This window comes from Maylandia zebra, linkage group LG13 (genome assembly GCF_041146795.1).
Source record: "Maylandia zebra isolate NMK-2024a linkage group LG13, Mzebra_GT3a, whole genome shotgun sequence".
NCBI classification, from domain to species: domain Eukaryota; kingdom Metazoa; phylum Chordata; class Actinopteri; order Cichliformes; family Cichlidae; genus Maylandia; species Maylandia zebra.
Window position 1 is genome coordinate 13,311,668 of NC_135179.1, and position 15,941 is coordinate 13,327,608.

At 39.9% G+C, this 15,941-nt stretch overlaps 1 protein-coding gene across 1 annotated transcript in view; it reads left to right on the forward strand.

Moving 5' to 3' along the window:
* Nucleotides 1-15,941, forward strand: part of ryr2b (ryanodine receptor 2b (cardiac)) — a 91,047-nt gene that overhangs the window by 35,228 nt on the left and 39,878 nt on the right. Inside the window, exons 34-55 of the mRNA XM_076891558.1 lie at nucleotides 3,458-3,618; nucleotides 3,816-3,975; nucleotides 5,063-5,149; nucleotides 5,349-5,575; nucleotides 5,738-5,951; nucleotides 6,055-6,669; nucleotides 6,818-7,018; nucleotides 7,167-7,278; nucleotides 7,392-7,532; nucleotides 9,148-9,424; nucleotides 9,524-9,638; nucleotides 9,840-9,972; nucleotides 10,181-10,284; nucleotides 10,555-10,690; nucleotides 11,427-11,613; nucleotides 11,844-11,949; nucleotides 12,784-12,904; nucleotides 13,173-13,342; nucleotides 13,460-13,680; nucleotides 14,342-14,432; nucleotides 14,512-14,652; nucleotides 15,645-15,808. Of these exons, the coding sequence (XP_076747673.1) occupies nucleotides 3,458-3,618; nucleotides 3,816-3,975; nucleotides 5,063-5,149; nucleotides 5,349-5,575; nucleotides 5,738-5,951; nucleotides 6,055-6,669; nucleotides 6,818-7,018; nucleotides 7,167-7,278; nucleotides 7,392-7,532; nucleotides 9,148-9,424; nucleotides 9,524-9,638; nucleotides 9,840-9,972; nucleotides 10,181-10,284; nucleotides 10,555-10,690; nucleotides 11,427-11,613; nucleotides 11,844-11,949; nucleotides 12,784-12,904; nucleotides 13,173-13,342; nucleotides 13,460-13,680; nucleotides 14,342-14,432; nucleotides 14,512-14,652; nucleotides 15,645-15,808 (3,884 nt within the window). The remainder of the gene's footprint in view (nucleotides 1-3,457; nucleotides 3,619-3,815; nucleotides 3,976-5,062; nucleotides 5,150-5,348; nucleotides 5,576-5,737; nucleotides 5,952-6,054; nucleotides 6,670-6,817; nucleotides 7,019-7,166; nucleotides 7,279-7,391; nucleotides 7,533-9,147; nucleotides 9,425-9,523; nucleotides 9,639-9,839; nucleotides 9,973-10,180; nucleotides 10,285-10,554; nucleotides 10,691-11,426; nucleotides 11,614-11,843; nucleotides 11,950-12,783; nucleotides 12,905-13,172; nucleotides 13,343-13,459; nucleotides 13,681-14,341; nucleotides 14,433-14,511; nucleotides 14,653-15,644; nucleotides 15,809-15,941) is intronic.

The following is a 15,941-nucleotide window of genomic DNA, read 5'->3' on the forward strand; positions in this document are numbered from 1 at the left end:
TTCCCCTCTGGTTACTGTCAGCATCAGGTGGTAACACTGAGATCTCACTGAAAACTTTTCTGAAGACTGGGTGAATGTGCATGGATCTCACAAAGTTTTCTCCTCCCTTTTCCCTGCAGTGGCTAAGCAATCGCCTCACAGTGGGTGTGTTGGTGCCAACAAGCAGGGAAACTTCACCTCTCACAACTGGGTCGGGACATACCAACACAAGTGCATCAATGGTCTCACTCACACCTACATCTGCTTCCAAAAACTCCAGCCTAAGTGACAAATAGCCATCATAAGGGTACTCGGCGGAACTGAGACCCCATATCGCCAACGTGTCGATAGACGTCAATGGCAGGTGTGTCAAATATCTGTCGTAGAAGGATCTGTACAGCAGGGTTACTTGAGAACCAGAATCGAGTATGGCTTTAGAGTAGATGCCTTCAATCTGTACCGACACTACAGAGCTAGGGCCCACTAAGCCTGCAGGTACAGTGTCTTTCACTTTTCCCTCTAAGGTGCTGCACTTGGTGGAACGTTTTACAACCACCGGGATGCCAGGCCGTTCCTCTACTGGACCCCGCGGTAGTTTCCCGATTTCTTTGTCAGTTTAATGAGGCGCTTGTTGACTTTGAGTAGGTTTTCTTCACCTTCACATTCTCTCTTAAAATGTCCATCCTCCCCACATCTGTAGCAAAATATTCCAAGTTTATCCTCTTGATAGCCAGACCTTTGTGGGGTAGCATTTCTTTTATAAGGTGGCTTGGCAGGGACTTCTGGTTGTGAAATCTGGGTGTCTGGATGTGATGCAACCGTAGCAGCTTTAAGACTAAGCATCTCAGCTTTCATGACACTTAACTCTTTTTTCAGCTTTGCCACTTCAGGATCAACTTCTTGTTCAGGTGCCGACTTAGAAATAGGAGTTACAGACTGTGACATTACTGGGTTCTTACTATCGTTTCTGCTTTGGAGCATGTCCTCTTCCTCCCTTACTTCTTTTAGCAACTCACTGAAAGAAGGGGGTTCTCGCAGCTTGTGAGTCATACGAAGACGAAGTGCAATCATGTCTTGTTGCAGTGCTCCCCTCACAACCTGCTCCATCCGTAATCGATTCATGTCAGACAGTGCCACGTCTCCTTTTCTGAAAATACAGTGCAGCAGTTTATCCAACCTCAACAAGTAAGTAGACAACTTTTCGCCCACATTTTGGTAGGTATGTCTGAACTTCACCAGAAGATCGGACGCACTCTCAGTTGTTCCAAAAGCCGTCTCCAAAACCTGCATGTAGTCATATGAAGTTGCAGTGGGCTGCTGCACTCTCAGGAATCTTACAATGTCAGCAGCTGGACCTTTCAGACTTTCTACTATCCGCTGTTTCTTTATGTTGTCGCTGCACTGCCACTCTTCTAGCAGATGTGTTGTCTGCTCTGCCCAGGCATCATACTCTTCCTCCCCACTGAGCGTAGGTTTCACACCAGAGAACATGCGCAGCTTACGATAGCTCTGAGAATCAACAGATGTGGTGTTACATTTATCCACTAAGGAACTGATAGCATGTATCAAAGCCGTGTTCACATCAAGGGGTGAAGGCTGAAGTAAGCCACCAACGTCAGTAAGAGTTTTACCTTCCGCATTCAGGAATGACATTAGCTTAGATTGAAACTCATCATTTTCTGCAGGAGCAGTGAGCACATGAGCTGGCCATGGACCCGCCTCCCCAGGAAGTCCAACAACATCTGGTACGGTTTGATTTTTTAAGTCAGTTGAAGTCTTGATCAGTACCAACTGTGTCTTAGAAGCTACATCAAGACAACGGTCAACTATCTCGGATTTTCCAAGTACTTTGACCTGACTCAAAGCCGATAGCAGAACTGCATCTGTGACATCGGGGTCCACATCACTCAAAACAACTGCATGTCCATAAGCTAACTGCTTCCTTTTGCACCAAGCTTCAATTTCAACTGCTTCCATTTTTCTTTTTTTTTTTTTTTAGCTCAAACAGTAAGAGATCTCACAATAAATGTAACCACACTTGACAATAAAAATAATTTCCTTAGCAATCTCAAAAAAAATTAGTTCCCTCTCTTTGGTGAATAACGGAAAACCAGGTCAGTCATAACAAAATTACATACAATCCCGGCTCGAGCCCCCAAAAATGTAACACTTTTACCACCGGCTCGTGTGACAAGACTCCCCCCTTATGCCCTCGGGTGCAGTCTTGACTCTACTTAAACATTCTGTGATAAAAGATACATCTCGAAAAATAAATATCAGTCTAAGGTTCATATGATTCTCGTGTCTACACAGACAAGCGGAGGCTAAGGAAATACACTTAACCGATTAAGGCTAATACATGTGAATACTCAAATGATAAGACACCATGCAATAAACCCAACACAGGATCTCAGGGTTAGAAAATGTATTAAACAATTGCAGGAAATTCACATCCAACCCTTTTTTTTCTTCATGAAAAAAAACACATATACAAAACATACAATAAACCCCCGGGGGATAGATTTCAGTATTTTTTCCCTTAATCTGTCCAATGTTATTCTTTTCCCAGAGTGCACTCTTAGTTTATTTTTGTTGTTGGCGCGCTTTAGTTGGAGCTCTTAATAATAACAACAATACCTCCGAGTATCCGTGATGTCTCCACCTCCTCCGATGAATAACTCGCTCGTTGTGGTAGCAACCGTCTCCACTCGCGGCAGCGAGCAACGAATCTCCGGTTCCTTAGATAGCAGCAAATCATCCACGGTTAGCGACTCTCTCCCGAGACAACTCTCAAACTCCGTCTCTTCGCTCCGGCGGAATCTCCGTTAGCCAGGACCGTGGCGTTAGCCTAGCTCCAGCTAGCCAACGTAGCCAAACGTGCCTCGTGCTTAGCCAAGCACAAAAGATACGGGAAGCCCGGCTCAAACGCTCCGAATGATTACCGGGAAGTCCGCAGACGGGTGATATGTTGTTGCCGAACAACTTTGGTGACATAAGCAGTCCCGAAGTCCATGCTTCGTCTATGCCATTTTAGTAATCCTCCTTTTTTTCTCCTCTCTTCCTCCCGAGTCTCTTTCCCCCGGAAGTCATCTGCAAGTCATGACCTCTCGTGACGTAGCATACAAAACAAGTTACACTTCTTCTCTTTTAACAGACATTCACATTCCATGAAATTATGGTTTTTTAACGTAACTGATTTTTTCACACACTATTTATGCATTTTAATACAAACATTTATATCACATATCTATACCACTCTTAACCTCACCATGAACTGTTATTTTCTCTTCGACTTATTCTCATGAAAACAAAATAAATACCACTGATATTTATCAGAGTATTACACACAATACAAAACTAATTGTAATGCAGTGTGCTTCACTTCTTTGCCAGCACGTATAATTACCTGCCGCAATAAAACTGTTGAATGCAAGATGCAAATACCAAACAGTGACACCAACTAACCTTTCTGTTTCAGTATTACTACTCAGTGCGGGTTCTTCCAGGCCAGGAGCCATTCAATGTGTGGGTAGGCTGGGTGACCTCTGACTTTCATCAGCATGATATGACATTTAACACTGACAATGTCCACACTGTGACTGTCACCCTTGGAGATGACAGTGGCAAAGTCCAGGAAAGGTTGGTGAACAACAAAACAGTTTTATTTAGTATTTTAGGTGACTGTATCAAGAATTTTGAATTTTGACTGAATAGAGTTGGGGTTTTTTTCATAATTATCCTTCATCTGCTGTAATTACTATATTTACTGCAGAGGTGTTATATTGCAGTGTGCTGTAAATTTCCATTAAACAGACAATACCCCTCTGTCTACATAGTGTAAAGCGGTCTAACTGCTATATGGTTTGTGCTGGAGAGGCAACAGGCCTGTCTCAGAGTCGGAGAAGCACAGGATTGGAAATTGGCTGTTTGATTGACACAACCACTGGTCTGCTTACATTTACCTCCAGTGGAGTGGAGATGGCCACTTTCTACCAAGTAGGTCACACAACAAACTGTGTGTTTTTTTTTAATGTATTTTTTACTTTAATAAATTTAAGTTTTATGCATTATGTCTCATACTGTTCGATATAACGATATATATCGGATGACGATATCAAAACGTCTATCATTTCATATTACTCTATAGTTTGTTTCGTGATTTCGCAAAATAACCTGTTTACGGCAATATTTTTTCATCATTTTGATGGTCACTGTAATTTCTTAAAGTTCTCTCTTTCTCTTATGATTAAAATAAGCACACTACGGACGGACAAGCGACTGTTTTTATGCGTTGTTGTTAGCAACAACGACGGTAAAACCATCGCGTGGCTCCGCCGTCTGCTTGTTTATTTTCCACATAAACCTTTCACAATAAAGCTGAAGATCCTGTTGAGATTTTTCAAAATAAACTGAATCACGTGAAAGAGTACGCAGAATGTTTACAGATGAGAAGCAAAAAAGAGCTGTCAGGTGCTAAAAAATAAACCTTAGACTCAAACGTTAGAACAGGCTTTTCCCTGCAGCACGCCGTGTAAATACTCACAAAGAAAATGTCTAAAAATGTAGTTTCATGCATTGGTCAAAACACTTGACTCCAGGTACACGACTAGCTAGAAAAAAAGACTTCACGCATATCGAGTTGCCCGAGATTTACAGAATTTACAGAAAATGTAACATTTTTGTGATATATATATCGTTGTCGGGACATGAGATTTTGGTCATATCGCACAGCCCTACTATGTATGTAACACTTGGGACTGAACTTGCCCATATGGAAAAGAAATAGTAAAAACATATATGATTTACTCATGAAAGTGGCCACTTTCTCATTACTTTCATATATTTTTTTTAGTAAGCATCCAAAACATACAAGTTTCATTATATAATCCTTCAAGGGATCTTATATGTGTTTTAACTCTTGTATGCTTTTCATACAAGTTTCACACAAGACAGATACAAACTTTATAAGATTTATATATATCTTTTCCATATGGGTGGGGCTGCTAATGTTATAATGTCAGTAACAGGCAAGTTGTTGGACTACATTATTAAACTGAGCATAAACTGTTTCCCTGCAAATCAGGTGGAGGCAAGTACAAAGCTCTTTCCTGCTGTTTTTGTCAAACCCACCACCAAAAACATGTTTCAGTTTGAACTGGGACGCATCAAGGTAATTCATTTTTCATTATTAAACCTGGCTAAGATACTTTTTATTTTTTTAAGCAGGTTTTGCTTATTTTGTGGACAAATTTGAAGAGTAATAAATTACAACGCAAGATGTTAGCCTGAACTTCAGTTTGTTTTTCATACCATCCTAAAAGTATCATGTATGACATAATTTCCTTTATTTGTCTTCTTCTCGAATCCAGAATGTGATGCCACTGTCCTCAGGTTTGCTTCGGAGCCAGTCAAGGAATGTCACTCCTCAGTGTCCTCCTAGGGTTCAGGTCCAGTGGCTGAGGCCTGCTTCATGGACTAGAGTACCAGACAGAGCACTGAAAGTGTTGGTTGATCAACCAGATGAATGTCACGGCTGGAGAATTCAATGCCGTGAGCCCTTACAAGCCATGATCCTTCACATTCCTGATGAAAACAGGTTAAGAAGACAGGATTTGATCTTTTACAGATTTAAGAACAAAGAAATATTTTCAAGAAAATAAAGAAATTTTGTTCCAAATGATGTTGGTGCAAAAGCTTTAATTAGATTTAGGGTTAATAACAGTGAAGTTGCATTTGCTTTTTGATGCTATTCATGTAGGTGTGTTGACATTTTGGAACTGTCGGAGCTTGATGACCTCTTGACCTTTCACAACAATACCCTCCTGCTCTACTGCTCTTTATGTGCTCTTGGCAACACCAGAGTTTGCCATGCCCTCTGCAGTCATGTGGACCAGTCGCAGATTCTTTATGCTATTCAGGATCCCTACCTCCCTGGCCTGCTCCGGTCTGCATTTTATCAGCTGCTTTTTCAGGTGACTGCTTGTTGGAGGTTAGATAACATTAACTGACAAAAGAATAAGTACGTCCTGGTCTTTGGAGAATATCTGAATACATTTTATTGTTTTTGTCCTCAAGGTTTTCCTCAGCAGCTACACCACAGCCTGTCTTATGATGAACCATGAATACATAGTTCCTATGACTGACCAAACCAGAGAAATCACCCTTTATCCCAGTCCTATTAATGGTGGGGATAGACAACCTCCAGAGGGAATACCAAGTGCTAGCTGTAGCACATCCCTTAAACCTCAGATGCATTTTTCAACGCCTTGCTTTATCAGAAGCGATTGCATAGAAGGAGCTAGTGCACTGGAAATAGCCTGCAAAGACAGCCCAGAAATCCCTCTGGACGTTTTAAAGAATCTTACCGTGGAGATGCTGACTGCTGCAGTTTGGGCTGTGGGTCAGGATGTAAGGGATCCTGCAGGAGGCAATTTCGAACTTTTGCTTGTTCCTTTATTAAGACTTTTCTACAGCCTCTTGGTTATGGGGGTGTGTAGGGATGAAGACTTAGGGAAGATTCTTAGACTCATGGAGCAAGGTGCATTTGCAAGGCCTGGAACACCCATAGGGAAGTTGGAAGAAGAAACTAGTGATGATGAAGAAGAGCAGAAAGGAGTGATCACTGAAGAAAGTTACACTGTTAAACAAGGACTTCTTCAAATGAAGCTTCCAGAAGCTGTCAAACTTGAGGTGAACCAATCTGCAAAAAAATGTTTTTTTTGATAATGCTCTTTCTTCTCTGTGGGTCACTGGGGATTAGCTTCATGTGCTGTGTTGTTTGAATCCTTTAAGTATGTTTAAAATTAGCCATGAAGGACTGCTTTATTTCTTTTTCTAGCTCTGCCACTTGCTATCCTACCTGTGTGACTGCCAGGTTCGCCACAGGGTAGAAGCTGTGATTGCTTTCTCCGACAGCTTTGTTGGCCAGCTGCAGGAGAACCAGCGGTTTCGCTACAACCAGGTCATGCAGGCGCTCAACATGTCTGCTGCCCTCACTGCTCGCAAGACAAAGGAGTTCCGGTTACCACCACAGGAGCAGGTTGCACGATATGTATACTAACTAAAAGGATAAAGTTATAGCATTTGTTTTGCATTGGTTTATGTAATGTAGCTGTAACTCTGAAGAAAGCATGTAACACACACTTGCTGATTGTCTATAAATATTGTAATCTCTCACCTGACTAAAGATCAATATGCTGCTGACCTTCAGAGAAGATGCGCAGCAGGAGAACTCTCCGTGTCCAGTGGAAATCCAGGAGCTTCTTCAAGACTTCCATCACCTTCTCGAGACACACTGTGGTTGGAACACAGCTTATCTTTGACTGATTGAATTTTTATTGAGCTAGGGAATTATAAAAACGCTCCAAGAAAGCACTGATTAAATCCCATTTTATGCTGTTGTCATTCTACAGGCATTGATTTGGCCAGCACCTCAGAGGATGAAGAGGATGCAGAGATGTCTCTAAAAGAACGACTTCTCTGTCTTGTGGCGAGAGTCTTTGGCAGTAATAAGTCATCAATGGATATAGACGGGTGTTCTTCACATAGCCCCAGTGAATACAAGTTGTTTTTTCTTACTTTGCACATTTTGCTGTCCTGTTGCATTTTATCACCTTTATAAGTCATTTTATTTAACTGCACCTGTGATCACGCAGCATGTTTTTGGTTACTAACAAACCATACAAACATAATGTTGGTGAAGGAGATGTTATATTAGGCCATGCCTAGTTTTGATGTCATTACGCATAGAATGAATGTGTTGCATATAACTTAAGTGATAAGTAACTTATTGCTCAGTTGCTTCCTGTAGAAAGTAATTTGACACATAACTTAAATTACACCTGTTTTACCCTGTAATGTGGCGTGTTTGTGGCATTGTCACATAATTACCATTTAACTATATAAACCTCAAGTGTTTATGATGTTTAAGTATGAATACATAGCTGATAGCAAAGTTGAAAACCAGCTTCGTAAGACCTCTTCATAATCATCATCACAGCAATCTGGAAATATCTATCGTGTTTTCTACCACAATGTTGTCAGTTCTAGTTGAATTAAATAGAAAGGGTAGCTTGCCATCAAGAAATGCACTTTCTAGGTCTATAGCACATCCAGTTTAAACACAATAGAGAAAAAAAAACTAACCTGAAGAAAGTCACGAAAAACTATTATAAGCTGTTGATTGAGTCATTGATTGATGTTAGACTACGTTAAGTCTCAAAGCAAAGTTTACATCAAATAGGGTTTGTCTCTACAAAAATGTCAAACATCAAAGAAAAGGAAGGTTCATAAGTTTGACCATTTGGCTTGTAATTTAACATAAGCTGCATCAGAAAGGCCATTAACCATTACCACAACCACAAAATCTTAGAGATTAAACTGCTTCATTCATAATGCTGCCCAGTAACAGAATAGCCATTGGTAGCAGGAGGTAAACAGGCTCAAAGGAATTAAGCCAGGGAGACAGGAAGAGACCCTATGATGTGGAAACTTGAACCCTGGGAGCAGTCTGGTTTTAGCAGATTTTAAATTGGTTACAAACATTCCCAGCTAGAAATAAAGCCTACAGTTCTACAACGCTGATCGTTCATCGCTGCTTTTGTTTAGATCAAGCTCTGGATGTTTGGCTGAGGCTGGTTTACACTCTGCCTAAACATGAGTCTGGGTTCTGCTCTAGCTTTGTGTTATCTTTGCAGATGCTTGCAAAGAATTGTGTTATCAGCAGGTGTTTATAACCGAGATACAGTTTGCACTTTACCCACGGGTTTTTGTCCTTTAGTGCACAACAAATGAAAGAAGTGTTCATTTTTCCACTTCTAATAAGTTGTAGACTGCGCCACTGCTTTTCTCTCCTGCACGTGAACTGAAGTCCCCTGATTGCAGTGCAAGCGTGTCTGTCCACTATGCATATAACTGATGAATCTTTAGAACTCAAGTAAAAACATGACAAAACATGACAAAGTAAAACTATCACAGTACCCCAACACTGGCAATGCAATATTTACTGTAAGTGACATAATAACAAAATTGTTATTACCTAATAAATGACATTTCCAATGTGTTGCTATATCACACACATCAATTAATCAATTTGTCATTTAAACACAGATAATAGGATTTCGAGCCTGTCCTTTTATCTCTGCTTCTCACCTGGTGTTACTCTTTCAGAGTCCCTCAAAAAGATGATCTCTGAAACAATGGTGCACTGGGCTCAAGAAAGTGAGATTGAGGACCCTGAACTAGTCAGTGCTATCTTCTCATTGCTGCACCGCCAGTATCAGGGCCTCAGGGGCCTAATGGAAGGACCCTTATTCAAAGCTTATACCATCAAGCAGTCGTCACTGGAGGACACCATGGCACTCTTGTCCTCCTTGGGCCAAATCCGCTCCCTCCTCAGTGTTCGCATGGGGAAAGAGGAAGAGAGGTTGATGATCAGACGACTAGGGTAAGAATGATTAGTTGCTCTTGTATAATTTATTAGTGTCCAAGTTTCCATTACCATGTGGTGCCACAAGTTTTCTTACATTTTTGGTAACATCTACAGAGATATCATGAATAATAAAGTTTTCTACCAACATCCAAACCTAATGAGGGCATTGTCGATGCATGAGACTGTGATGGAGGTGATGGTCAATGTTCTTGGAGAAGGGCAAATAAAGGTGAGAAAATAGCTCAAATGTATAGAAATAATGTGGAGGAAAAACATGAAATCAAAGTTTAGATGTTTATTTTTAGTTTAAAGGTTGGAGTTCAAATTAATTTCTCTTGTGGCTAATTTGCATGATTCAGTCTAATCACTCAGCGTCTGCCCCTTTACAGTTTGCTTTCTCTGTGTGCTTGTTTTAATTTACTATTTCTAGGAGATTACCTTTCCTAAGATGGTTGCCAGTTGCTGTCGATTCCTGTGCTATTTTTGCCGTATCAGCCGACACAATCAGGGAGCCTTGTTTGACCACCTCAGCTACTTATTGGAAAACAGCAGTGTCGGGCTAGGTAAATGTCAGTTTCTCTGCTATATAATCTCACTGGTCTTTTGTAAAGACCAAACTTGAAACATTTTTGATTGTAGTTTACTGAAAATATATAGAAGTAAACTACACCGATATACATTATTGTGTTTTGCCCTTATACTAATAGCCTGGCATTATGGAGAGTTTGAGCCCATGTTTCAGTTGTTTTATGTTTTTTTGTTTTTGCAAAGCTTCACCGTCCATGCGTGGATCCACTCCTCTGGATGTGGCTGCAGCTTCAGTTATGGATAATAATGAATTGGCCTTATCACTGAGGGAATCAGACCTGGAGAAGGTAACTCTGTATTGACCAGAAATGTTACAGTCCATTAGTCATTCTGTAGACAGTATACTGGCTTCCTTCATGTCAATAATAATGTATAATTAATAAATATGATTCAAGGTGCAGGGGAAATGCAGCACTATATATAGACAGTGGAGCTTAAATATAATAAATATATTTATAATATTAAAGTTCAGTTTCTAAGAAAGCTATAATGTTAAGAAAGAGATTCAGCTTGAGCAAATAAGTACTTATTGCTGATAAATCTTATCTTTTTTCCAGGTGGTTCTGTGCCTTGCTGGCTGTGGTCTCCAGAGCTGTCCAATGCTAGTGGCAAAAGGTTATTGCGATATAGGGTGGAACCCTGTGGAGGGCGAGCGTTATCTGGATTTTCTATGTTTTGCTGTCTTCTGCAATGGTAAATTAAAGATTTAAGTTTTCATTTTTAGTATATTTGTTCATACTGTATTTTTTTTAAAATATGAAAACATGGACTAAAAGGTCACCCTGATATTTGCAACAAAGTTACACGTGAGTCGTTACATACATTTGGCTGGCTCGATTATGGTATTTGATCTGTCACACGAAAATTTTTAGCTTGCCAATTTAATAAAAAAAGTGCAAGCTTAATTAATACTAATAGAGTATACTGTATAATATACATTTAATTCTTATATACATTTCATTTGCAGAGCATGCAGGTCATTTATTGCTTCTGAAACTTAAAACACAGTGTTGATAGGAGCAAAATGCTAATTTAAAAAGGAACAAGAGGCTGCAACATGTCACGCTCCTAATTAAGCTGCAGTATTTGCACTAGAGGTAATTCACTCTGCTATTGATTTTCCTTAGTCTGAAGCGGTGCCCAAAAGTCATCTGTTCAAATTGCCCTTGAGGCTGTTGACAGTTCAGCCAAATGGCAATGGCTTTCTGTACCAAGTGCTCCTCAGTATTTACAGCTTCACCTCGTCTCTGTGCAGCACTTGAGTTGTGCAGTATATTGTTTTATATCACTCTACAGAAGATATATAACATTTTTATCCTCTAGCTGTTTAAATTGATCAGTTTTCTTTGTGAGAGTCTTTGTTAATATATTTATTGTTATGGCAGATATTGAAGAATAAAAATCAAAGCTGTGTGTTGATTGGTCACAGGTGAGAGTGTCGAGGAGAATGCTTATGTGGTGTTGAGGCTATTGATTCGTCGACCTGAGTGTTTTGGCCCTGCGCTGCGAGGTGATGGGGGAAATGGTCTCTTAGCAGCCATGGAAGAAGCCATCAAGATCTCTGAAGACCCTTCTATGGATGGCCCTTGTACCAATTATCATTCCAACAGAGCGCTGTCAGTATCAGATATATGCAGTCACATAATTTAAAAAAAAAAATATTTAAAATGGACTTAGAAATATTGTAAATCCAGAATCAGTGGAAGTAACTGTAACAAGCAACAAAAGAATCTGTACACATTAGCTTCTATCTGTAGAGGCCACCAGTAATATATGTTGATAATCCGTGATAGATAATATCAGGTCATTGCAGGCTTTTGATTGTTATGATTGTGCCCTGTAATAGAGATGTTGTCCAAGACAGCGATGATGTCATTCACATGGGGCACGCCATCATGACCTTCTACTCAGCTCTTATTGACTTGCTCGGTCGCTGTGCTCCGGAGATGCATGTAAGTGTTCCCTTAGCTATCATCAGCTCTTCCACATCAATATCTACTCATGTCTCAACCAATAAAGCCTAATGAAGAGAGTCTGCAAACTTCTGTTAAAAGAATAGACCTCAGACAAAAGTGCGCATTTTAGATGCTGCATTGCATTTTGCCTAATATTTATTATGTAACCCACACTTGGTCACAGGTTTTTTAATGTTTTAAAGATATTCTCAGACCTAGTTTGGACTTACTCTAATAGAGATTGTTGTCCCTTGTTGGCCAACATTCAGTATACTGCAATAAGCCATTAAAGACAGATTTACTGGTCAGGTCCTATTATTCATATTGATGATAGAGTACCCAGCCTTGATTTGGAAAACCCTCAACAGGGTGAATAAATGAAATGGTGAACATTGCATCAGCTCCTCGAGCCATCAGATTTTGAGCGTGTCTACCTGACTGAAAGTGTCTGAAAACATAGCGCTAAAGTGCACAGGTGAATTAAAAGAAGGGGACTTTTTGTGCATCAAAGGCACATTGATGTTCTTTATATAAAGTACATTAAGATATTTAAATGCAATAATGTCAGTTTAACTGTATTTTTATATATTGACAGTGAATAACACCAGTAATTATTTTTTTATATTAAATACATGTTAATTTTGACTGAAAGGTGAATTTAAAAATAAAATCGAAAGTAACTCACAGGACGAGTCAGTATGAGGTTAAAAAACAGGTTATCATATGTTATGACACTGAAATTTTGTAACACTTATGACCAGTTATTTTATTAATTTGTATTGTGAAAGTTGTTGTTATTATGTCTTGAATGACTATTTTATTTTTGTCCAGTTAATTCAAGGAGGCAAAGGAGAGGCAATCCGTATCAGGGCCATTCTGAGGTCTCTCATCCCTATTCAGGATCTTCAGGGAGTCATCAGCATCTCCTTTCAAATCCCTTCAGTCTCTAAAGGTTGAATAGGCCACATTGGCCAGACTTTGGCAGCTGTGGCTTTTTTCTAACTCATTAGACATTGATGCCTCACTCCACAATCGCTGTGGAAAAATAGTGGAGGTGGACGGAGGCAACTGAGGCTAAGCGCCTTATCAGATATTAGACAGTCCCAAACCATTCTTTCACACAGAGAGATGGGACCACATAGTTTTCACAGTAGATGTAAAGTACATAATATGTTAATATGACCTTGGTCATCAGATCTAATCTTGTCTTGCTTTTCCAGATGGTGCATTGGTTGAGCCTGACCTATCTACAGTGTTCTGCCCAGACCACAAAGCAGCCATGGTGCTGTTCCTGGATCGGGTTTATGGTGTTGAGAGTCAGAGTTTTCTTCTCCACCTTCTAGAAGTTGGCTTTCTGCCTGACCTTCAGGCAGCTGTCTCTCTTGACACTGTAAGCTGAGAAATATTAATTTTTGTTTTCCATTAAACTCTATAACATCCACCACTTCTTATGTAATCTGGGGAAACTTCACACCCATAAGTTAAACCTCTTTTTTTCCCTTTGCAGGCTGACCTAGGATCCACTGATATGGCTCTGGCCGTCAATAGATACTTGTGTACTGCTGTTCTTCCCCTTCTCACCAAATATTCAGTTCTTTTCCATGATTTAGAGGACCACATCTTGCTGGTTGATTCTCTCATTCAGGCAGTCTACCGCCTCTCGAGGGCTCTTAGCTTGACCAAGGCTCAGAGAGACACTACAGAAGACTGTCTGTTGGCTTTGTGCAGGTAGGGTGCCCAGCTGGTATGAATGAAAAACAGAGGACAAGGTCAAAGAATGTGACAGTCTATATAATATGGCATTAAATGGGTGGGGTTCTCTGAATGAGAGCTATATATTTAGGGGAAGTGTTGTTCCTCCCTTGAGTATCATAATTCAGTATTGCATTTTTCAGTTTTTGGGTCATTGAGGTTTATTTGCAACAGCATCCAAACTAGATTCACCTACATATCCGAAATAAATGGTTTGACAGCTGGTTTCACTATGTTTGGCTCTTAATTTCGGAATTATTACAACATTTCCTTCCTATATCCGCTGACATCAGTGTCAGGCTGCTGTTTGAAAAAATAGCAACAGCAAAATATTAACCAATCCAGATACAGCTTATTCCCACTCATTATATATAATGAATCACTGGGAATTCTCATTTTCCAAATCCAGATAATTGGCATATTAAATGAACAAGAGTGTGATGTTAATTATTGGATTTATTAACATTTTGCTAATGGCATTTTCTGAGTTATGTCATCCTTCTGAGATGTACTAATCAGTCAAAAATATCGTTGTGCGTGAGTGTGTGGATGTGTGTGTGTAGGGGAAGGGTTGTTGTGTTGGCTGATGTGGAATTAATCTGTTTATGTGACTAATTCTGCAACCCTTGGTCCTCAGTAAACTCCAGCCACCTATGATGCAGCCTCTCCTTCGTCGGCTTGTCTTTGATGTCCTTCATCTGACAGACCACAGCAAAATGCCTCTAAAGGTGGATAATTAAATTTGGGCTTGCCACACACTGAATATGAAAATAATTTTGTTAACTAATCACGACTTTCATCTATCAGCTCTTGACCAGTCACTATGAGCAAAGGTGGAAGTACTACTCCCAGTCTGGCAGACAGGGTGAGCAGGGTTGTGCATCTGAAGAAGAACTCTACCTGTCTACAAAGTTGTTCTGGGGGGTGTTCAAGGCTTTAGCCAAGAAGGTAAACTAAACTGATTATGTGTGTTAGTTTTGACTTGAGCTTATAATTACTTTAAATTTGTACTTAAGCACAAAAATAATTGCATTAAATGTGGAAAAAAAGGTTTTCTTCAAACTAATTCATCTCATGATGTATCCTTCATCTTTTCTTGTCCTCCTTACGAAGAAAAATGGCAAAATACATTTCTCATGCGCTTCTTTAGTGTACTACGAGAGCGTGCATCGGGGAAGATGTAACACACTTGAGATAAGGTGTTAATTTTTCATTTCCTGGTATGAAACCTCCCACTCTTAAAGTGACTGTTTGGAAATGTGAACAGCATAATGTACGTAAAATATGTCTGCCAGACACTTACCTGAACGATGCAGAACGGGAAAACATAAAAAGAAATAAGTTGATGAGGTCAAACCACCCACACATGGAGCAGACATCAAACAGACTCAGAAGCAGAGCACAGTATTAGCACTGCACAGAACTATGAAGTTGTTTTTCGCTGAAATTACTACGCAACAAAAGGCTTGTATATGTACAAATGTACATGCTTGGGTGTACAATATATCTCTTGCCCTGCTTATTGCACTTCTTGGTTGGGATTTTGATTGCTCGCGTTATGTGACACTGACAAATCTTTGCATATTAAAATGCTTTTTCAGGAGGAGTATGCAGTCATATGTTTACTTCCCAAGTAACTAAATCCATAACTTATTAAATTTTAATTGAATGAACTGTGTTAAATACAGGCTCTGAAATATATAGGTGGGTTTTTGGTTAACACGATTATTGCAGTTCATATAAAATTAGTTCTTCGCTGTCCTCCCATAACCTGATCTCCTGATGTAGTGTTCCCCTAAATGGCAATGAAAATAATAAGGAAGACGCTAGTATAAGGTGACATGCTGCGTGAGGAGCATGTCACGCAGCATCATTGTTTTTACTCTTTTTGATAGCTTGTCTTCTTGTCTAATTTGTTTTGTTTTTTATCTACTTTAAAGCCCCAGATACTTCAGTTATTGAGTCCGTGTGTGCAGTGCCTCTCTGCAGTGGCCATGGCCCTGCCTCCTGATCATATGGAACAAAACTGCTTGTCGCACATTGAGAAAATAACCTCCATCGATACAGACGGACACTTTGACCCCCAGCCTGTAGATACATCCAAGTAAGATACCCCAAGGATATTTTTGAATGACTGAAAAGAGAATCGTGTGAAAATGACCTGCCTAATCAGAAGTGTAACCTGTAATTTAGCAGACCAAGTGTTGTATTCTGTGAATATAAACAGTATGATTCGC